A 10,601-nucleotide genomic window follows, 5' to 3' on the forward strand; every position below is an offset into this window, starting at 1 on the left:
GCCGATTTGATTGCCTGTGTATTTTTTAAAACTTTTATAATATGTTTATTCATGGTGGACAGGCATGGACAGGTGGACATTGGCAAACAACAGGAAGGTTGGGGTCATGTTTGCGGACTGAGCAAAGGTGTTCAGGAAAGCAGCCTCCCAGTCTGCAGTTAGTCTCCCCAGTGTAAAGGAGACCACATTGGGAGCAGCAAATACAGCACACCAAATTGAAAAACTGCTGATCTCACCACATTCTGACATCCACACTCTGTGCCATGCGCCACCATGTGTACATTACTCCATCTTTCTCTCCCACAGCACTGACTTACCTTCTCTCACATCTGTCCTTGTCCCCAGTTCCATTTTGATGCCTTAACAGAAAGCTTTTTCTTCTGTCTTCAGGTGTTAAGGAATGCAAGCTCCAACAACTTACTGACACCAATGCCCATCTGGGACCCTCCACGTGTTCCCATCCCTCTGACCCCATTCCTTCTAACCAGTCCCTTACCGTGTATTCATTATACCCTCCAACTTGCCCCTTGGTGACTGCTTTGCGGACCACAGACATGACTTACAAGTTGGCCATTTTAACTCAGCACCTTGCTCTCATGTCCATATGTCTGTCCTTGGGCACTGTAATGCTCCAGTGAAGCTCAGTGTAAGTTGGAGGAGCAGCATCTTGTCTTCCGATTAGGCACGTTACCGCCCTCCGGACTCACCGAGATCAACAACTTTAGACTGACCCTTCTCCATCTTAACAGCTTTTTAAAAAATCTCATGCATTTTTGCATCAATGCAAAAACTCTCCTTCCCCCCTCCCCCGCACATGGTCATCTATCTCTTGTCCTTAAGTTTGCTACAATTTGTGGCAATCTCTTTCAGCTATAATATAGTATTCAACTTATTTTCCCCTCCCTCTATTCTGATGACGAGCCAAACGGACTCTAAACGTTAACTCTATTCTCTCTCCTCCTACAGATGCTGCCAGACCTGCTGAGTTTTTGCAGCATTCTCTGTTTGTTTCAGAGTCTGCAGCATTTTGCTTATGATGATAATAATGATCTCTGTTACCTGATGCAAACCTGATTTTTTTCTGTAAAGAGGAATTGGCGGACATTCATTGAATAATAAATGGTAATTTAACTATGGGCCAAAAGCTTGTAAATTTTGGAGCCAAGTTATAAAATGTTCTACTTTTTTTCTGTTTAGGATTTCTCATGAAGAGTATCATGTATTACTGGGAATACAATCAACAAATGAACGTACAACAGATGATCAAGCATTTGTAGTAGAAAAAATAATTAGCCATCCGCAGTTCAATGATGATTCATTTGACAATGACATTGGTAAGATTGCATTTGTTATTAGCATTAGATTCATAGAAATTGCGAACAAGATTCAGATAAGAAGTGTAGTGCTGGATTTTTAATGTATATTATAACTCTTAAATTAAACAAGAAAAACATTTTGACTAATAATTTTCTTTTTCTTTTTTAGCTCTGCTAAAGTTAAAATCTCAATCAGGAATGTGCGCAAAAGAATCTAAATTTGTGCAACCCATTTGTTTGCCTTCTAAACACCTCACATTTCCTGAAAATACTCAGTGTGAAGTTTCTGGATATGGGAAGGAAGCTCAGTGTGAGTTGGAAATTCTGGTTTATATGTCTTGCTTTAATATATTCAAAATACAACACTTCCTGATTTTACGGAGCAGTTTCCACCTTCTTATTAAGATTCCTGTCTGGCACTTAGGTAAACGTTCCCTTAAAGTCCATTTGTACAATATTTTCTCTGCTCCCAAGAATTCAATCAAGTTAGCCAGGTACTATTTACCTTTAACAAACCCATGCCAGCTGTCCTTGATTGATTTATGCTTTCTCAAATAAAAGTTTATTTTGTCCCCAAAAATGTTTTCCAACAACTTCCCCGCCAGTAATGTTAGGTTGTAATTTCTAACTTTATTTCTTCTTTTTCTGACTTGTGGCATAATATTAACAACCCTTTCGTCCTACAACATTTACTGCTCTATCCAGTAAGGATTAAGAAATTGTAATCAATGCTTCTACTTTTTCTAACTTTTCTTCTTTCAGTAATCTAGAATGAATTCCATATGGACCTTTTTTCAGTACATCGCCTCTTTCTGTCCAGAAATCTCCCCCTCCTATTTTCGTGTAGCCTTCATGTCATTCACTTCCTTTGTGAAGACAGATGCAGAGAACTTGCTCAATGCATTAGCCATGCCGTCTGCCTCTCCATTAAATCCTTCTGTACTTTCCGTATTCTTCCTGATTATTAACGGAATCTTGCTTCTGACATTTGTCACAAACCTCCTTTTGTGGTCTTGTTTTATTTTGATTTTGTTTGTCATCCAGGACACCTTAATTTTTTCTCTTCAAAAGAATGAGCCGAGTTTATACCTGAACTCCAGATTTCTTGAATACCACCTTTGCTCTGTTACTGCTAAGTAATAGGCAGATTTAAATTGAATTGGTTGCTCTATAAAATTTCCTTGCATTTTGTTACAAATGTCTATGTAGACCATAATATTTCCAGCACTTTATGTCAGATAAGAAAAACAGAAAATACTGGACAATCTCAGCAGGTGTGACAACATCTGTGGAGAGAGAAGGGAGCTAACATTGTGACTCTTTGTCAAATAACTTGCTCAAGAAATGCATCATACTAAAAATGTACATTTTTTAAATGTTGTATTTTTGTTATTTCAGTTGCTCCTTTCTTCTCCAAGTTCCTGAAGGAGGCAAGAGTGAATTTGATTTCACAACAAAAATGCGGGTCTCCTGACTATTATGGAAACAAACTAACAGATAACATGTTGTGTGCCGCACACCCTGATTGGGAGGAAGATTCTTGTAAAGTAAGTTTTTTTTTTAAAAAGCAAGTTCATGAAAACTTTCCAGTAAGATTCACTAAATCTGAGGATAGAATTCATACATTAAAAATAAACTACCATGTAATGCTTTTGACAATTGTTGCCAGTTTTTATGGAGAAAGGGATTGTGGTCAAGTGTAAATACATAAATATTGGCTTCTTCATACTGGAAGAATTTCCAGCAACGTCATAAAAAATTGTAATTATATTGGCCTGGATTTTGCATTCACAGGAAAAGCAACAGCACTCGTTGTAAACTATTTTGACAGTTACCCACAACATTGTTCTCAGTTTTAAAGTGGACTTGCTACAATTAAGTATCTGATCCATAGGGACATCCTCTGTAGGGCATCTGAGCAGGGTAGGAAACAATTAGGTTGTTCAACAAATTAAATTGAAGAACCTTCACTGAGCGAGAGAGAGATGAAATGAAAATCGCTTATTGTCACAAGTAGGCTTCAAATGACGTTACTGTGAAAAGCCCCTAGTCATCACATTCCGGCACCTGTTCGGGGAGGCTGGTACGGGAATTGAACCGTGCTGCTGGTCTGCCTTGGTCTGCTTTCAAAGCCAGCGATTTAGCCCTGTGCCAAACAAGCCCCTGATGGGTGAGACCCATGCAGACTCTACATGGACAGTGACCCAGTTCAGGATCAAAGCTGGGTCCTCAGCACTGTAAGGCAGCAATGCTAACCACAGTGTCGCCCCTACCCAAAACAAAAAATTTCTAAAGTGTCATTTTGAGGGCAGCACAGTGGTGCAGTGGCTAGCACTGCTGCCTCATGGCGCCGAGGTCCCAGGTTCGATCCCGGCTCTGGGTCACTGTGTGGAGTTTGCACATTTTCCCCGTGTTTGCGGGGGTTTCGCCCCCACAACACAAAGATGTGCAGGGTAGGTGGATTGGCCAAGCTAATTTGCCCCTTAATTGGAAAAAATTAATTAAGTACTCAAATTTTTTTTTTAAAATGTAATTTGGGTTGTGTTTGGCGGGTTGTTTCCCGCTAGCCTTTGGGCGAGATCCAGACCTGGATTAACTCACAATTAGTCATTTATTAGGCTTTGGGAGTTTCTCCCTGGTCTAGCCCACATTAGAAATTGTTTCAGCAGTGGGGAGCTGAACACGTGGGCGAGACCAGCTCCTCACAAATTTGAACACCATTTTGAAAGGGCGCTCTGAAGTGAGCTTGAATGTCTCCGCATACCCCACCCTCGGACCATGCCACCCCCCTGCAGACATGGACATTAACCCCCCCCCCCACAAGTGAGGGACCCCCCCATTTCAGGACACCCGCCCTTTCATCGGCATAACCCCCTGACCCTTGACAGTGCCAGCCTGTCACCTGGGCAGTGCCCCTGGCAGTGCCTGGGTGCCAGGGGAAATGCCAAGGTACTGCCCTGCCCTCGACCACAGAGCGGGCTCCAATGGATTCTAAGATCCCAGAATGCCCATCATGCCTGGCCTCCGCTTGTGGAGACCGGGAGGAATCAGGGCCCAGGTGAGACCTCACTGGTGTGGCCAGTTACTCCCGGGTGCCAGGGGAAATGTGGACTCAAAAAGGCTGCACATATTTAAACAAGCTTTAAATATTATCTCGATCACCCACAGCAAAGGGATGATCCAGATCATGCCGGGCACCACGAGTAGAATAAGATTTTGTGCCTAGCGCAAAGCCAGATTTGGGCCTCTCCTGTGATTCTCCCGAATCGGTGCCAGGCGCAACGGGGTGGCAGAATCGTGCCCATTTATTTTTAAAACCATTGCCAACACTAATTAGCTTCTAAACGAATGAAACACCACAGCTTAAAATTACGTTTTGTGGGCCAGAGAAGTTGTTTGGTGTAATTTTCACATTATTACAAATGCACTTATGTGCCAGGCTCAACTTTTTCTAGCATGTTTATTAAGTAACTGGTCAGTTTAGTAGTCAGTATTTCAACTTAATGCTCTCCCATGCATTTTAATACCAAGACTCTCAGTATAGTGCAGCCTTCAGAGGAGCAGGGTGACTGGGACCGCAACTTCCAGTTTTAACTGTGCATATGAATACTCAAGAGGTTGCAATACAGTTCATTCCATGATAATGATGAGCCTCACCATTAGAATTACCATTACGTGCTTTGCCTCATACCAGAAATAACTCAAAGGAGTCAAATGCAATACTTACTCTGCAGTGACTATTATGCAGGCAAATAAAGGAGCTATTTTGACTTCAATGGGAATAACAGTTGGGAGACCTGTAAAACAGACTGCTGATTCACTCTCACCCACATCGCACAACCAGTCAAAGCTACCCCCTACGTGTATTATCTCGATAGAAGATTTTGGTTTAAATGTGTTACCTCTATTCGAATGTTGTGCTCTTTGACATTGCAAACCAATTCAATACATATTTCATTCTCAGACACTGAACCAGACAATAATTAGTTAGTAATCTTCTGAATCTTTTCCCAAATGTATTTAAATAGCATCAACATTGCAACCTTGCTAATTAATTGTTTGAAGCTATAACTAAACCTTTTGTTCTTCATTTAATGACAGGGAGATTCTGGTGGACCTCTTGTATGTGAAAACAATGGACAAATGCATCTTTATGGAATAACTAGCTGGGGAGAAGGATGTGCTAAAAAAAATAAACCAGGCGTTTACACAAGAGTTAAAAACTACATCCAGTGGATTGAAGAAAACATGAATGTCTGATTTAACAGATTTTAAATCATTGGTCACAATATCAGTTGATCAATTACTTTGATTAATTGCAGTATCGTTTGTGTGCTTTACACTATTATCCAATCTACCTCCTTGTAATTTACAATTTTTGTACAGCTCTGAAAATTTAAGTCAGGATAAGGCACATATTCATTTGGAATATTTTGACTTTTGTCTGCATCAGACAAGATAATTTGTTTTTATATTTATTTAATATTGCTAAACCGTTTCAAAAATTAATAACTTTTCTAATTTGTTGGGCAAGATAAAGTTCAATATGTACATGACACGATATGTAGGACAATGAGTCAGTTTGTAAGATAGTTTGTTTTGCAGTCATTTTGGTTTCACATTTCACACAATGTGTATTGTAATTGCTGAACTAATCTCCGTGTGTGTTTGGCTATCAGGCAGGAGACCACCCGAGGGGCAAGTATATTCAGAAGCAAACTTTTTGAATTTGAACAAATTCACAGGCTGACTGGTCTGCCTTTAATTTTTTTAAATGTTAGTGGGCCAATAGGCTCTTTTCTAATCATAGAATAATTTCTCATGCAAAACATGCCATTTTTTTAGGACACAAATGAACAGGTTACTTGCATGTGTTTTGCGTGTAACCTATGCATTTGCACTAACAAATGATTCAAACTTGTGCTTGCATCATAATGGCAACATACAACAAACTTGAACTGTTGTCAGAACAAACACCTTATTGTCATTTGTTACTGGTTTTATTATTTAATAGGTTGTGTGGAGTGTATTTCATACTTCACCAGGCTAAATTGGAGGCTCCTCAAATACTCGAGCTTCATGCAATTGTGGGTCATCAGAGCATAGGAATTGAGAGTAGGCCATTCAGTTCACTAGAGCCTGTTCATACGTTCATAAACTTATAGGAGCAGAATTTGGCCAATTGAGTCTGCTGCACCATTCAACCATGGCTGATCTCATCCTGGCCTTAACTCCACCTCGGAACTGCCTCCAATGCCACTACATCTTTCCACAAATAAGAGCACCAAAACTGTGCACATACTCCAGGACTTTTCCCAATAGAAAATACATTAAAACATTCTAACCCTGTGCCCTGGAAGGCTATGTTGTCATGGATATGGGCAAGGCTCAAGGATGTTCTGGGTTTCAATTCATCTGTGTGTTTTCTGGGGGAGGGCATGTTCTGCAGCAGGGGGAAGAGGCCCTAACAAAAAGATGCTGTTTTCACCGGCAGCAACTTGTTACCGTTAGCTGGCTCGTGTGGTTGGGGTTCAGGAAAATTCCCAGGCGCTGTTTAATAATTGTGTGCAATTGGGGCTTAGGAAAAGGACTGGGGAGTTGAGAAGATGGCAGAAAGTCACTGGTTCCATGCTGTAAACGGGGTAGGGCTCAGGAGAAACTCTGGGAGACATTTATAGCTTGGTATAGATGCACAGGTTGGAGCTTGGTGAAATCCAGACCAGTGAAGCTAGTCGGCTACTAAAGAGCTGAAATGTTGCCAGTAAGTAGAGGCTGGAGTGCAGACTTGGGAATAATGGGAAATAGAGTCTCATGAGAGGAGATTGAAACCATGGAGGGGTGCAGTCAATGAGGCACTTGGTGTTGGAGTGGCTTTCAGGGAATTCTGGGAGGGTGATCTTTGAAAGTGAAAAGTTTGGAGTCGCTCATGAAGGGGCCAGAGTTTCAATGGGATTGGTTGACTAATAGTGTTTACTGATGTCTGGGTCGGTTGTTGAGAAATCCATGGGATCTGTCTTGGTTGCACTTGCTACTTATTGTACAATGTGGTGTGTTCAACCATAATTTCCATGTGTAAGACAGTGAATTGTTTTATCTTTCTGATCTTGTATAGTAATATTTATTTTTCTTTGTTCAACACCTGTGGAATCTTGTGCCCGCTGCCACTCTCCCACCATCCTCCCCACCCTCTGCTTGCTGCTGATTGTACTCTACAATCTGGCTTGCAACTGATCATCATTTCTGAATGGCCTCTCTCGCTCCCTGACCCTTCTGCTCCCCGACCCTCCCAGTCACCACTGACCCTTCTGGGCTTGTCACTTCCTTCTTTGTGAGCAAGTATTCAGTGGATGAGCAGGAGGCAGGAAGCAACCTATGGAGTGGGAGCAGCTTTGGGTTGCAGAGGTAATCCGCAAGCTGGAAAGACTGTGAAAAGCAGGGTGAGAGAGGAGGGGCGTCCACGCCAAGGTGCTCATCGACTCACGTGACCCCATGTCACACCTAGTACAAAATATTAAAACAAAACTCCTGATGCTAAAATTAGGGTACCAGCCCCATTAACTGGCCATCAAATCAAGGGCGACCTAAAGCGACAGCTTCTGTACTTTTAAAAGCTGAAGAGCATAAACAGAAGAGGATTTGTTACCTGCATGTTATGAGGACAATTTTGCTATTTGTGGAGCAAATATGGGTCTGTATTTTATTTATTCACCCAGAAACCTGGATTGTCAAGTATTTCATATAATAGTTAATAGGAAGAGCAGGTATGTTATCAGCTGCTGAGTTAATATCTGAAGCATTGGGAATGTACCTGTCAAGTAAACATGCAAGTGCTATTGTCCTGTTTCCAAGGTAACTCACCACCATCTTCTGAAGGACAACTAGGGATGGGCAATAAATGTGGCCTAACCAGCAATGCCCACATCACATAAATGAATACAATGAAAGCACATAACCACATTTTAAGTCCAATAAAATGTTCAGCCAAAATCCTGTCACATAGATTTCAATAATAGTTACTGTATTGCTACCTTTTTCCTCTCCTATTATTGCGAAAGTTTTACATGCATCAATCAAAACCCAATGTCTGAGTTATAACGTCTCGCTAAATTTGAAAGTTTCCTTTGCTATTTACAAGATAATCAGCTAAGAGGTGATAATGTTAATATTATTTTGTAAAGTTGTGGCTACATCTTGTATTCCTGTTCCCGTTTTTCAGTTGTTTCAAGGGTTCAGTGATCATACCTAGCCTCTTGGTAGAATTGTTTTATTTGGATACTAAATGTAATTTTACTTTTAAGCACAGTCAGTATTTTATGGATAAATTCACAAATTGTTCCAAAGTTAATGTATAATGTAATATGATTATGCAACTTAAAATACCTGTACATGTGTCATCCTGAAAGTCAAAACAAACCACACGGGCCTTTTGAAAAGTATGGCATTCGAAAAATATGCCAGGAATTGCATATTTGTTGCCCTCGAGGTTTGTTTCAAAGCAGCCAAAAAAAATGATGCCTTTGATTTTCATCTGATGTGAAGAGAAATAGGAAATGTCTAACACTGTACTAATGACTGACTTGTGAAAAAGTCACGCAATGTATTTTCAATGGTCCAATGATATTTAATACATTTACATAATCTTTCTACATAGATTAATAAAATTAACTGTTGAAATACAGAAATGTTTATTCACAGTTCCAGTATTTTGTTATACAATCATAGACTGCACGCATCCATTTGATAACAAGTCAAATGGGCCACAGGTTAACTCCTGGCATTTGACTTTGTACTCACAGTTCCCTTCGGGTCCTCAGACACAGGTTTTGGTGCAACCCATATATTGGCTAGAGATCCACAAATTGTTGTGACCAATAGAAGCAATGACCTGCCATGGAAATTAATGCGCAGTGAATTTTATTTACAGTTCATAATATTGGCATTTGTTCACTGAAAAAACTGCAAACATCCAACGATTGCATAAGTCACACCAGCTACTTTAGAGCGTAAAATACAAGTGTGGCCTACTGGGTGATGCACAGTTTTTTGTTTGTGCAACATCACTGAAGGTTTAATCCTCAAGATAAACAATTAGGAAAGTAATAATTAACTATATTATAAAATCGGCTAAGTGCATTTCTACCTATTTATATTATTGTTACGGAGAGGAGGGGATTTAATTTAAGCAGCCCCAATCTCTCCTCTCATCCATAAACAAATACGTTTTTGATCTGGCCCTTCATAACCAGTGCCGTATTTCCCAAACCTTCAGTTTTGGATATCATCCAATTCGCTATTAATATCCCCACAGCAACCTCAAGGTAGGATGAATTAATAGGGTTGGTTTATTTGCACACACTCAAAATGTGAGAGGAGGGTAGCAACTTGGCCTCTTTTACATTCATTAAATAAAGGTGGGATCGAGAAAACAAAAGAGGTACAGAGCAAAGATCACAGACAAAAATAATAGAGTCCTGAGTCATATGAAAACCAAAGCCTAATAATGCATTCTTTCACAGAGTCCGCAGGATGCAGACTGATGTTGGCCAATTCACTTTTAAGAAATTACTTCCCCGATGAGATGGGCACGTGGAGGAGAATTAATCTTGCAGGCGATGGTACAGAAGTTCCAGTAGAAACTAGATAGATGGGGGGCCAAGCATTCAAACCTGGAACTGACCTCTGGCTCCTGGCTCTGAACTGCAGCTGGCTAGATGCAAGATGGCAGTATGCTTTGCAGATCCACAAGCAGGGTAATTGGTTCATCCAACTGGGCAATGAGGGGGAGGACAGTAAGCGAAAGTCATATGATAGCACTTCAAGCTCACTGCTTTGGTTTGAACAAAGTATGTATATTCCTTTGATGGTTAATGTTTTAAACATTAAATCGTTTCAAAGTGGTGTTGCGGTCTTTTGCTGTCAGACAGGTAGTCTCAATTATCCAGGACTAGCCCTAGAAATGTAAATGTCCTTTGTATAATTCCCTTGGAATTTGGTCTCTGCAGTCACCAAGTCATTAGAGTATCTTCCGAGATAATGAGGTGGCCATTGTCCTAAATGCCAGAAAATACCTTGTGTGTGATGCACAGCCAGCCATTGCTTAAGTCAACTTAAAACCTTTGTCCAGTTGTTAGGATTTTATAAATTGGCCATGCTGATGTGTATATATATTTTATGGGGTGGTATCTTAGCCCTTGACATCATTGATAATTTGTAAGATAAATACATAAGCTAAAAAGTACAGTTACAATAACAGCAAGGCGAACTGAACTCCATAGACTGAGGACA

The 10,601-nt window shown here is 40.5% G+C and overlaps 1 protein-coding gene across 1 annotated transcript in view; it reads left to right on the forward strand.

Annotated features, from left to right (window-relative positions):
* Positions 1–8,998, forward strand: part of LOC140403575 (salivary plasminogen activator beta-like) — a 40,906-nt gene extending 31,908 nt beyond the window's left edge. The window contains exons 9-12 of the mRNA XM_072491634.1: positions 1,198–1,334; positions 1,486–1,626; positions 2,715–2,863; positions 5,418–8,998. Coding sequence (XP_072347735.1) covers positions 1,198–1,334; positions 1,486–1,626; positions 2,715–2,863; positions 5,418–5,576 — 586 coding nt within the window. The 3' untranslated portion in view covers positions 5,577–8,998. The remainder of the gene's footprint in view (positions 1–1,197; positions 1,335–1,485; positions 1,627–2,714; positions 2,864–5,417) is intronic.
* The last annotated feature ends 1,603 nt before the right edge of the window (positions 8,999–10,601 follow it).

This window comes from Scyliorhinus torazame, chromosome 28 (assembly GCF_047496885.1).
Source record: "Scyliorhinus torazame isolate Kashiwa2021f chromosome 28, sScyTor2.1, whole genome shotgun sequence".
Classification (NCBI taxonomy): domain Eukaryota; kingdom Metazoa; phylum Chordata; class Chondrichthyes; order Carcharhiniformes; family Scyliorhinidae; genus Scyliorhinus; species Scyliorhinus torazame.